The sequence below is a fragment of the Bombus flavifrons genome, chromosome 11, assembly GCF_040668555.2.
Source record: "Bombus flavifrons isolate JBK064 chromosome 11, iyBomFlav1_principal, whole genome shotgun sequence".
In the NCBI taxonomy this organism is placed as follows: domain Eukaryota; kingdom Metazoa; phylum Arthropoda; class Insecta; order Hymenoptera; family Apidae; genus Bombus; species Bombus flavifrons.
In genome coordinates this window covers 10,224,930-10,238,527 of record NC_138452.1, presented here as the reverse complement: position 1 = coordinate 10,238,527, position 13,598 = coordinate 10,224,930, and the positions used below count along the sequence as shown (strand labels likewise).

Below are 13,598 nucleotides of genomic sequence, written 5' to 3'. Positions count from 1 at the left end.
TCATCCCGTTACTCATCTGTTTCTTCCTGGTCTGGAATTTTGAAAAATTACGTTCTTCATTTGTCTGGATTCTTTCTTCATCCGCATCGATAAAACACAAAAGACATGAACTCGTTCTTCGTCTATAAAATACGAACATCTGTTCTATTGAATATATGACTATTGAATCTTATAGCCAAACCGAATAGCGAACGATATATCAGGACTACTGTAATATCCATGGAGGAGACACTGTCGATAATGATCGTAGTAAAACAGCGTTATTGTTGAGAGACAACGCTTGGCAAAATTTTACCTAGATTAGAGGCGATCGGATACTTTCTACGACGAAACTTCCAATCTTCCAAAAACCATCCCTTAAACAATCATCTTTCAAACGAAAATCTCTGTATCTCGCTTCTCACTCGAGTTTTTACGATTCTACCGCTTCGATTCGGATTAGTTTTACTCCATAAACCGTTGAATCACTTGGACGTCGAAAACGGACAAGGAGTCTCTATTTTGACGCATCCTCGTCAAAGTGGACAGGGTGGTCGGTCAGGTATCTACGCTGCCGAAGAAGAATTCGTCGGATCCCTCGGTGAAATAGCGTCGCCGGTAGCTAGTCCCAAGAGAGCTCTGTCACAGCGAGTGGATAATGGGAATTGTGATGGGTGGCGTTGGTGGGTACAGAGGGCTGAAGGCTGGTAAACCGATGGTACAGATGAGTACGTCACGCCACGGCAGTAAACCCGATACGATTAGAGAGGAACGCTGATGCTGACGGGGCATCCCGGGGAGCCGTCAACACTACCTTCGTATTTTCAACCCCGCCCTCTTTCCATTATTCCTCGCTGTTCGTTCTACGGATCCGATCACCACTCTCGACTTCAGCCCCGTTATTGCGCTCATAGTTAGACATACCGTGGTAGCCATAGGAGGGATGAAAGTGCCTTAATGCAGGACGAATCGCAGGATCGGTCCTTGAGATGCCGAGAAACCGACGGTGGTTGATTGGAACCGAGGTTGCAGCTCCAGCGAGCTTTCATTTGATTTTTGATTTTTGTGCTTGACGCAGATACATACGGTTGAATTTCTTTCAAAATGTTCGTTTGGAAGGTAGCATCAGTCACGTTTGGAGAAGTTGTTGACAATTTCAGTTCTACATAAGTAGAATTCTTGAAGATCTGTTTAGAATCTAGAAGCTAGGTTTATTTCAACTCTTTGCTTGATCGTTCGGTTGATCGTTTACAGTCGTGTCAACCACTGTAATAGCTTATTAATAACTCCATCAGTTGGCATCATTGACTGAATTTTATGCCTGTTCGCAGAGTAATTGATTTGTTTTACAAATTTGACCAGTTGTAGTGTTTGATCCAATCTTCCTTAGTCGTGTTTTATAAGAATTCCACAGCGTTCGTCTAACGAGAATAATTGAATAATTTATGGAAAATATTGTGGGAAAATTTACTCTGACACGTGGTAGGTACATTGAGAGTACAATAGGATTGGAATTGTCTGACTAAATTAAAGATAGATAGAAACGATAAGTTATTCGACTAATCGAGTAAGTGGATGATAGAAATTTTCGAGTAATATGCTGCTATAATTATAGCTGAGCGAGTTAATGACTAGATTGATAATATCAAGCTTAATATTTCGTTTGACTACGTACAGTCACGTTTCACTTTCATACTCGACGTTTCCAGAATGCTCGGTGTATAATTACGATTAATCACTGTATAGTATGTTTCCTTGTGCTTTTTCGTTAAACGCAGCTATCTAATATTTCATTCTGCTATTTTTCAAATATTGCTCGATCTCAAGGTAACATCTCACCGACATGCTTATCGTTATCAAATAAAAGCATACTAGGACAAAGAGCAGTGACCGCAAGTTCTGCCTGAGTTTGGCGAGGGTGTTGCCGTTACGGGCCTCACGTTCCCGGAAGTAGGGACATGAGAATGTCCGGATGCAAGTTGTGAACGTGAGACCCCTAGGAGACTAGACTCCAGCTTTCCTCATGCGTCAAACTGTCGATGATTATTCGAGACAGGAAGTCAAACAGGATTTTTTTCGTATGCAGTACGACGCTTTGAATCGTTTCTAAATTTACGCCAGATTTCACGCGTTGAAATCGTTGACGTAACATAAAATTACTCGAAACAAGAATTCTTACGATTCTTACAGCTCGACCGCAAATTAAAATTTTCTTACAATCATTTGCTCTTATCCCTGGCTCCGAAATTCGAGACGGAAAACGTCTTTAAAGAAAGACTTCGAACATTTGAAAAGACCCCTAAAATTAGAGCTGAACCGCGATTCAGAGTTTCCCTCTTGGTCATTCACTGTCGTGTCTCGTTCGAAAATTCAAGACACCACCATCGGTGGAATCAACGCATGTAGCAAAAACCCCCAAGTAACAACCCCAAAGACCGATAGATGTCCCGAGTGAAAGGGGATGAATCAAGCGCGTCACCTCGGCGTCTAGTTTTCGGAGGTCAGTACCGGGGAGCACGATCAAGTATATCGAGCGTGTGTCGGGTCGTAACGTGGCCACTATCGAAAATGCAAAAGGGGTTCTTCCGGCAGAGGGAGAAGCTACGTTTCGTCCGAGTCTCCGAGTACGTTTACCGAAAGTTCTCAGGCTCGACCTCCGCCCGGACGCATCGGGAACCACATCACGTAGACTTTAAGCCCTCCCTTATCTGCGCGTCATCAAGAACCAACTTCCCTCTGTCTCTCTATCCGGCCTCTCTCTGTCTCTTTTTCCCTCCGTTTCCCTCTTCCCTGTGTCTATATACGCGTGTACCTCTCTATATACGTGCCTTTATACGCGTATACCTCGGAGGTCCACGCTTTTTCTGTCTTTCATACCGTCTTCCCGATTTCTTTCTTCATCTCCGTTTGTTTCTCCTTTTCCTAATTCTTTTTTCTTTTCTTTTTTTCTTCTTTTTTTCATTTTTTCTCCTCCTTTCCCCTAGTCGGTGCAGCGTACGCTGATGCGCGCGACTACCTCGTGATTTACATCGCCGGATGTGCTGGGATAATTTAGTGGTTATCGTATTGTCTCTTTTTCCCTCCTCCTTGCTTCCACCATCTCTTTTTCCACGACTCGCCGCGACTCGCTCGTTTTCTTCGTGTCCATGCTGGATGGGGTTTCATTGAGACACCGCCAAGCCGTGGACGAAATATTTTTCCAACAGCGGGCCCTTTTGCGTCCACGTTTCACTCGAATAGGTCAGAATTCGGGCTGAATCGCGGCTCTTAGCGGACGGCTCGTCGCTGATTTTGCCAGGTAGATACGTTAGAAGCGGCTGAAGGATGCTTTGCAAACGTTGCACATGGTTTTGCGTGCTTTACACTGCGTTCTAGAATGGTTTCTTTTTGAGTTTGATAAGATTCGAGAACTGTGGATGTAGTCTGCGTCGCACGTAACGATACGATTGCATTATTTCCCACCATTTGCTGTTAAATATTCAAACGTTAATTTAGAGCAAATACGATTATACAATTCTCAGTTCGAAAACAACGCGGGAATCTTTCGATTAAAAAGATTTCGTTTATCAACAAGACGATGTATCAAAGGTTCCTGGAAACGTAGGAAACGGCTAACGTTCACAGCGACGTTGGAGACCTGCGAATTTTCCCTCGTTATCGAGCCGGCCACCGGAAATGACATTTTCTTTGTCGAAGTGGTACAAAAGGCCGGGCATCCGATAGCCAAAAGGGCCGCGAAAGAAAATTATGTCGAAACTGGAGCCGTAACATTAGGAGCATTGTATTGTAGCGCGAGGCTACGACTCCCACGGGAACGGGTAGGGAGGTTTGGTCCTTCTCCAGCTCACGTTCGCTCCTCCATATCGGCGCACACTTGGACCGGAACACACGGACGCGGACGCGGAGAGAAGCGTCGACGGGAATGGGACGTGCCCTCAGGTGGTGCTTCGGACCGGCAAATGAATTGTTTAATTGAATTAGCCCGAGTAGTCGGCCTACCGCGCCCGGCCATCATAATTCCCTCGATGCTTGCTAATTGTTCGCTCTTTTCCCCGTTTTCTTGCTGCACGATACTATAAATAATAAAACCAATAGCCTTCGTTTGTTAGGCTCGGTTAACTTCAAATGTGCATTCCCATTTCACCAAGCACGTGCCCTTGTTTTATGTGCCGGCTTCTAGGTCGAGATTCGGTCACACCGATACGGTTGCCAGAATTTGTAGTACTGCGAATAAATACGCGAACCAAGTAGACTTATTCTTCGATTCTCTGCTGCTATGTACGAAAATCTCATTCAATATGATTTAATTATAACGAGTAAACTATGTGTATAATATGTTTGTGCGTACGGTTGTCTAAACTTTGTATAGCGGTATTTAGTGTTATTCTCAACATCAGTGTTATTTTATACTGTGGATTTTTGAACACGTAAAGGGCACAAACCCGTGAATAAAATAAAATTAAAATTATTACGTATAGAATCATCCTGCGCTTTAGTTTTATTGGCTTTCGAAACTCTAGCGAGGAGAAAAATCGTCGAGAGTGAGTTTGGTGGATGAATAAATTTGTTAGATTTGAGGCGAAACGCTTTTCACGGATAACAGGTACACCTGTGATATTATAGGACACGTCGTAGCTTCGTTGATTCTGAAAATTTCGTTAGGTAAAACGATCACTCGGAGTGATATCGACGAATGTATAAATTTTCTAGATTCGAAATCAAACAATCTTCACAAATGGTGATCGCGTTTCTGCTAGAACTAGCTTCGTTGATTCTTGAAATTTTATTAGATAGAAGGATCATCGACATACTACAGAAACGTATAATGGTTTAACATACTATCGACATTCGATCAAACGAATGATTCTTCGATGCGTCAAACTTCCATAAGCCATTCAGTTTTCGCATATTTGGCGTCTGACCAAAGATGCCCTATTCTACTTAAAGCAAGCGTACTCGCAACTGTCGCCTACGTTAGCTATGAAATGCATATGCAAGCACCCGTTTATGTTTAATCTCGTTATATAGCGAATATTTTTAACCGTTTGAAACGCAAAATACTCGAACGTTTCAAACGTTGTTTAAATAATATCTATCGAGATGCAACATCCATTTCGGTTTATGCAGACCGAAGGAGAACGTCAGGATTAAGAAGAATTAGCCCCAACCTCCTCGAGACTATCATCAATAATTCCGAGGCAACTAGAAATCGGCGGATGAAAAATCCAACGGCGCGGCACCTCGATCGAAAGGATCGTCTCGATAACCTCGTCAGGATCCTCTGCTGAATTATTGATGGCCGGCACTTAGCACGGCCGAGAACACGAGGATCCTTATGTGTCCAAGGCGCGTTTGCCACCCTTCAACGATATGGCTACGGATATAGCTATGCCGTGGCTCACGGGGGTGAAACACGCCAGCGTTCTATCCCGTGTCCCATGGGAACCGCGAGGAGCCCTTGCCTTGGCCCGTTCGACCAGTCTGCCGCCCAATTTCAACAAATTTGACCGAAAGTTCCGCGTAATTTTATTTTCGCACTTCTGCAGACACGTCGGTGCTTCTCGTTCGAGGCTGGCCAGCTTCTAGGGAATACCTCTGGGGAAAAACGGACGCAGCAACCTTAGCCACCCATCCTTCGCGCCTCCCTTTCCTTTATCTTTGCACAATCAGCAGCGGAAGCCGCCTCTAATCGCACTTTGGCCCGCGTTCCGTGACCAAGCTCTTCGACGATCGCGTCGGAATTCCTCTTCCACGTTGGCAGCGTTATTCGTGTTCTTCGACCTCTTTGATTCTCGGAATTTCAGCGGAATTCTTCCTGATAATATCGAAGTTAATTTTTGATCCCGGGCTAACTTAGAATGGGATAGGATAAAAATACGCGATAGCGAGCAGTGGGATTTGATATCTTGGATTTTGAAAGGTTATTGATCTTTTATAACAGTCACATTGTTTCAGGGAAAGTGTTATATCGGAACATTCTACAAATAATATAGTTTTTCCAAGAGTTAGATCTAAGCTAGTTGATAATTTAAACTCGTCACGTAGCGTTTGATTTTTTCCAGAGTTGACTTTGGTATAAAATTGCGAAGATGTTTTACAAGTTGATAAGATAAATAACAGATTATTACTTGGATTAACTTAGTTTAATCTTCGATTCTAATATGTTCCGCGTTAGATTTCAATATCGATTGCAACTCGAAGGAATGTAAGATCCTAGATGGAAGGAGAAAAATATTTTTCCATTTATGTTTTCTCGGTATGTAGGTATCGATCAAAGCCTGAAGCGTCTCGTTCTGAAAAGGTATCGTTCATTTCGTTGCATTAACATACAACGAGCAGCGATTAAGGCTGCAGATTTTTTTGCAATTCGAATGCAGGCAACAGTCTTGCCTTGCAAGGTGTTAGAAATAAACTACGTTTAAAATGAGTTTCAAATAAAATAAGTACGCAGTTTTCAAAGATGATTCACGGTTAACACTGACGCGGCATTCTCACGAACAACAACAAACGCATCGCAATCGATATCGCGATTTGCATGACGAATAGAATCGTTGAAAACATTTATCAAAAATAATGTTTTGTCGAAAGCATTAAGAGACTGCTCAAAGATCCAATAGATGGACCGTGAAAGTTTTTTAACAAATTTCACTTGTCAATTTATTTTATTGTTATATCATACGAACATTATGGTACTTTTAACGCTATCGTTTCAGTTCGACCGTTTTTTTGTTCCCTAAAACCGTTACAGATTCGACAACGAAGAGAAAAGAAATAGCCCGCATAGGACTACCAGCCTTTCTCATTTCCACTTTCCAATTGCTTATTAAAATTATACAGAATTTCTCCTCTATACGCAATTAGGCGTACAATTACTATGCGACTACTACACGATTGCTATGCAACGCGTGGAGTCGTCTGCGATACAAACGTCCGATGATATATTATAGCGTTTCACCTAGAAACGATGGAAAAGTAGCCTATATTTTTATTTATAGACCCACGACAATTCATCTCTTCCATTCAAGAATTTTGTGTCGTAGATTAAGAGACGATATCGTTAATGTAATTTCTTCGTGTTCGTCATTAACGTGTCTAGTATTTCAGAAACGTTCACGATCCTTTCATTGATCTAAAATTATCGTTTTACGAACGAGAAGACACCAAAATTCTCTCGATAAATAGATACTCGCGCAATTCAACATCTATAAGCGTAACTAAAATTTCGTCGAAAATAAGAGTAAAAATTGGAAGCATTTATTCGACCGGAGACATTCGCCGAAATTTACACGTCGAAAACATAGTTGAACGATTTTTTCTCAGGTGGAAATTCAAGAAAAAAGCGATCAGATCCGTGGAGGAGCGACTGTTTGACGTAACTCACGACAGAGTGCCCGCATTTTAGTAAGCATCGTTGCATACGGTCCCGTATGCGATGCACGTAGCACGCTCGTTTCTGCATTCGCCGTCGTAAAAAGTCAGTGCGCGCGACCGTGTTCCTATCCCAAATTCCAACGGAACCCTTGAACCGATACGAGCGGTAAAAAAATTTTGCGTTCGCTTATTGCTCGTCCGACAGGCTGGTTCAACGGTAAAACGATGGGATTCCGCATTAACGAATGATACGGTGCACCACTCGCCCACGTATTCGCGTTAAAATGCTGGCCAAACGTCGATCTCGTTAAAAATTCATCGAAGCCCTAAAATTGTATTGTATAATTTCGTTATATTATTCCGCTACATAGACGCGAACAATAATTGAAGAAGCATCCGAATCCACATTGATCAACTGCACGAAATTGAAAAGCACGCATCTTCTCCGTTTTCTCTATCTTCCTCTCGACGCCAACGATCGCAAATTGCATAACTCGATCCCAGCCTCCACGAGCTTTCACAATTCTTCTCTACGCGACCGCAAACCACCGGTAAAAATCAACCACCTCCTTTCAGCCAATCCAAACAAATCCAATCGGTTCTCGCATAAAGAACCACTTTAACGCTCTTTAACTGTCATTTCACCGTACTTTACCGAGCCCAATCCTTCGATGCTCCAACTACAAATTACAGCCGCATTTTCGAAAGAACGTCGAAAAGAAACTTCCACCCCCCCGGTGAAACTTTAAATTACCAGTGGAGGTTGCTCTAACGGGAGAAAGAATTGCGTCGGTAGCATCGTTGGCAAATGAAATTTCTACCGCGACCGTGTTTTCGAATTCGTGTTCTCATCCGTCGCGTGCTACGACCGAACGCTAAGACAGAGAAAAGGAAATGGGGATGGTGCCGGTGATTGTTCCTGTGGGAGCAAGAATAGAAGGAGCTTCTTGCCGCGTTTGTCTCGGGGGTGCGGAGAGACGATGGAAAGTAGCGGGACGCTTGTAAAATGCGGAAACAAGACGGTGACCGAATGGCGGCCTGGTCTTTCCACCCCCTTCTTCCAGTCTTTACGACTTTTCAGCGACGCGGAGAGACCATTGTAATGAGGCAACGTCGTGTTCCGGATGGCGTTCGCGCGATCAACGAAAAGGGGCGACCATGGGATCCTCGTTTTACAGCCGTTAAGCGCGATAGCAGCCTAATAAAAATCCCATCTTGTTCGTAACCCTTCCGCCTTGGCTAAATGGCGCGTTTAATTGCCGCGAGTTTTCTTCTTTTTTTTCTTTCTTTTTTTCAAATTGTCGATGCCGCGTTCTTCGTTAATCGCCAGGGATAAATCTTGGTGATATTCGTTTCTTTTGCGAGTTGAGAATGTTTGCAATTAACGGCCGTTCAATTTGGAGAGAAATCGTCTTACGTCTCGTCAAAAATTTCATGGAAACGTACACGACACAGTAGGTAGCTTTAAGTTGTTCCAAATTTTTGAGACGTTTCTTGTATCAATGCACACCGAATTCCGGGAGTTTGTATAGACCCGATCGATTACGTAATAGAAATTAATAATAGGGAACGCGTGAAAATATTCGGTTTTATGTGTGTCAAGGTGTTTGTTAAGGATCAGCCAAGGCTGGAACTGGATTAACGCCCCATGTTTAATTCATTTAACCGCCCCAGCACCTCGTAAAATTATGAATCTATAATTTAGCTGCGACAACTCTTCAATATCAAAATATACGATACAAGTCTTTCATGTAATTTCTACCACGTTATTAATCACGATCCGAATCATCGGTATCATTTGTTCGTCGAATGCATAATATAAAATAAAAATATAGCAAAAAAGAAAAAAAAGATGTCACTATCTTGCCTTAAGAAGATTCATCCCTGAACAGGTTAAAACGCTATAAAAATTCTAAAATTCTAAAATTCTAAAAAATGGATGAACCCGAGCAATAATTTCTCGTTTCGGCCATAATTTCACGCCCGTTGGACCGGAACTTATTTTCACCCTTTTTCACTACCGCGCGAAAATATACGTCGCTGGTCATCATAGGCGTAGGTTCACGATAATCGAACATTTGGATAGAACGAGTGGATCGTCCGGGAACATGGGGACCGATTGCTCCCTGGTTAACAAAAGGTTAATGACCGTGACGAGTAGAGGGAGGAACGGGTTTCGAATAATGCGGATTACGTTCCCATTGGTCAGCGTTTAATGTTTAAATGCAAAACCGGAATCGAGGGGCCGTCCACGGGGCGTGGTTAATGTTACGTCGACATTCACCCAGATACATTCGGCTGGCATGTCAGCAAACACAGGCATGATAGCGTTTGAATAATGTATGCTGGCCGAGCGGGTGGCCGCCTTTGCCGCGCGTTTGCTCTACGATCGTAGCCGCTCGCGCCGCCACGCCTATACTCGCCTATCCGTCTGCAAACTGTCGATACATCGTCCACGGTATTAGTTCAATTAGTTGTTTCGTTTAAAATTAGCTAATATAGGACGTTTCGTCCGCGCGATTCGATAAATCGACATGTGCATGCCTTTTAATTCTAGCGGAGGAAGAATGGGGTAGTTTTGCGAAAGAGTTGACGAACGTTATTTCGTGAGTTCGATTAAAATCGAACAGAACGTGGTAGTGGCGTGAATCGAAACTTTGAAGTGTTTAAATTCACGATCTCGTATTTCAATCTTTCTATGGTTGCTTTAGCTTCATCATTAATTCAGTCGTAACTTTGTCCTTTTTCATGGTACGTTTTAAACGTGGTACTACGTAATGGACGTAGAGATTAACGTTATTTTATGATTAACGTGTGTGAAGTGACTTAAACTACTGTGATTCTTAGACGATCGTACTATAATTTATTAGAATATAATTAATTATCTTTGAAACTAAGTTCAAATTTCCAACGTACGATCGTAATGGATCGTTAAAGAAACAGTCACCCTGGGGTACTACGCACTCTAGGTCAATAGCTGTAACGCGATTCCAATAGAGATGGTTAATTCGTTGTTAGCATATCAAGTACGAGAGTCCTTGCGGAAGGACTACGCGAAACGAATACCTTATGATACCAGCAAATATGTAATTGAATTTCGGACAGGAATCGGACATTCTTTCTATTCTGGATGCGTGAACGGTTACACGCGCTTCGATTTGTCGTAAACTTGTAAAAACATCCGCGCCAACATTGTATGGAATATAGCGAATCCTGTGGCATCGTTGATCAGCTATAAAAGAAAACGAAAGCTGAATAAACGGAAAGATGTTTTATTAAACAAGAGAGTAGAACCACCATGAGAGTAAAATATAAAATAGTTACCTAAATACGAACCTGTCGCCGACACTTTGGTATCAAATTTATAAAAGTGTAGCTTAGTAATGTCGAATGAAATTGATAAATTATTTTAGAAGCTTTACATATTGTACGATATATTTCCTATATTTTTTCAAGCAATTAATTAAATATTCCGAGCAACGCAAATATGCTTCGTTAAACATCGAAATATTTGGAAAATAAAATTCATCTAACGATGAACCATGCTCGGCGACCGTCACGAATATCTCGTTACGAAATTAAAATCGATCCTTTCCGTTCTACGTCGTATGAAAGGGAACATTTTGACATGATCGAAGTTGCGAGAGAAAAAAGACGAAGGAAGCAAAAAGAATTTGATTTATCCGTGCCGCCACGATATTCCTGCTCGTCTAACCTTCTCCCGTTTCTCTTTTCTGTCTGTTACAGCATCCTCGAGCTGCGCAAGGAAAAAAGCAGAGACGCTGCCAGGTCTCGAAGGGGGAAGGAGAACTTCGAGTTCTACGAGTTAGCGAAAATGCTGCCATTACCGGCGGCTATTACCTCCCAATTGGACAAAGCCTCTATAATAAGGCTAACCATCTCGTACCTCAAACTTCGGGAGTTCTCGGGTCACGGAGACCCGCCATGGAATCGGGATGGGCCACCGCCAAATAAATCTGGCAAAGGTAAGGACCTCGTTATTAAACCTATTGATACTGTACTGCGTTCATAATCGTCGATATTATAAAAATATCAACACGAGAAAGACAAATCCAGTGGATGTAACTTGCTAACGAGTTATTATGCTAAATGCTATTGTTGGACTGCGGATGTTCATGCAGATTCGTACTTACATCGACGCTACTAAAGGGATGAAAACTAAACACGTTAAATAACAGTAGATATTACAATTTGAGTATTTTATTGACGATACATGATAAATTATATTTATGATATCATATGATAAATAGTTGAAAATTCACGTCACGAAACCAACGTTTGATTAAATATTATCGACTGTTCAACGAACAGGAAGAACGCGATCGTTCTGTCCGAGAAAAGAGATATTCTCTCAACCCTCTTTGGTGAAAGAGCTATCGTAGCTTGGAAGTGGAAACAACACAAATGATTGGAACCCCCGCTTATTAGAAAGTGTATCTGCTGGTGATATCTGTTGATGGATCAGTATTTAACCCCGGTAGGGGAGTCGTTTCGCTGTTGAAGATCGACGAGCGTGTAGTCGCGCGGCAAAACGTGTCTTTCAGGGTGAAAGCACGGGAGAAAGTGAAACTCGTTGCAAAATCAGTCAATCGTTAAGATTGGATAAAAGAATTATTTTCTCAGAGAATCGAGACAGAATTTTTACCTAAAGAGTCAACGTCGTGCAGTTGTTTATCTGTAAAATAAGATCGCGAACAAACGAATAGAACAATTTTCCCAAAATTTACGTGTCTAATCAGAGAAATGGGGGAATCTTGGCTTCGCATCGTCGCAAATTAATTGCAATGGTATCGCGTTGCTCGAATCGAGCGGTATCGTTGGTCGATCGCGATAAAGGGGTGAGGGTTAGAGCGTTGAATTTCGATGGAAATTCACGGTACACCGGTATCGAATTAACCGGACAAAGGTCTTCTTAAGAATTCGCGCAAGCGAACCGGCAATAGATCGAACCTCGCGATATCGTTTATAACTGGAGAGTGACCAAGCAACCGGCACAAGATTCGCAGATACATAGTAATAGAGAATTGTCGGGTATAATCGAGCGATACCATCGCCATTGGCCTTCTTCATTTTCGTGGTTCATTTAACGGAAATAGGAAAGCCGTGGACATCTCTTCGCCTTGATTCGAGAAACATTGAAATGCTAAAGGACCGCTGTTCATCCCTGTCAGTGAAGTTGCATGGGTCAAGCGCAGGCTTCAAACACAAAGAAATTTATCAGGATCGCTTTCTGATACTTGATAGATTCGAGAAATTTATTGTGTGTTTTACGTAAAGAATGTAGTAGGAACAAGGGATGAAGTTCGATCATTTATTTGATACATATTATATATTTAATTTTCGACCTAAGACGAATAGAGATTACGTTACTAACATAACTTGCCACAAGTGTGACTCATATTAATATTATATATCAGCAGGTTAATGAAACATCTAGACAATTATATAAACGTATATCTTATTTAATCCTTTCCAATTTCTTCAAAGGATACGTTTTTGAAAGAAACAATAACCAACGATAACAACTAGCCTAATATTCCATCAATTCACCCCTTTCTCTTTCGATCGGCCCAACAATCGTCCAATTCCACAATTCTCCCCCAAAAAACCTGGTCGTCGATCGTAATCCACGATCTTCCACAAAAACATGCATCCCCTTTCTATCAACCCTGTCGTCTACTCGTTACGCGCGCCCTCGGTTCTCCGGAAGGTTCCACCTACTCGAAAGAATCCACGCTGCAACGAGGCAGAACACAGGAAATAAGGTCGTCGAGAGAATTCGCTTATTCATCGGCGTTACTTTCGTGAATCGAAGGGCTGATGGCTTTGAGTTGAGTTAATATTTGTCGTGTGGTCGTGGAAAGACAGAGACGAAAGGAAGGAGAGAGGGTGAGACAGAGGCTGTCTGCGCGTACATGTAAAGCGGTACGTATAAAGGCTTAGGTAGCTGCACCACTACCTACATGGAAATCTAATCACGGCAACCCCTGCATGGGCCTCGCGTTACCAACCGCCAATGTAACTAAACTAACGAAATTGAGTTAGGCACCGTCCGCACATCGCAGCCACAGCTCCTCGTCAAACTAAATCCACCGCGGCCGGTTCACCCTCGCCGCATGTCACTGCCACAACTGGAACGAGAGACCTCTCGACTTAACGAAGTAAAATGCGTTAAAGATTTCCAGACACGTCGGTTGATTTATTTTCTTTCTTCTCTGCCTATCGCG

The 13,598-nt window shown here is 42.4% G+C and overlaps 1 protein-coding gene across 10 annotated transcripts in view; it reads left to right on the top strand.

The window, feature by feature from the left end:
* The window catches only part of LOC138184882 (protein trachealess), a 138,582-nt gene that overhangs the window by 113,481 nt on the left and 11,503 nt on the right, over window positions 1-13,598 (top strand). For all 10 annotated transcript variants that reach the window (XM_069123288.1, XM_069123287.1, XM_069123286.1 and 7 more), the window contains one exon: window positions 11,098-11,336. In XM_069123288.1, the coding sequence (XP_068979389.1) occupies window positions 11,098-11,336 (239 nt within the window). The remainder of the gene's footprint in view (window positions 1-11,097; window positions 11,337-13,598) is intronic.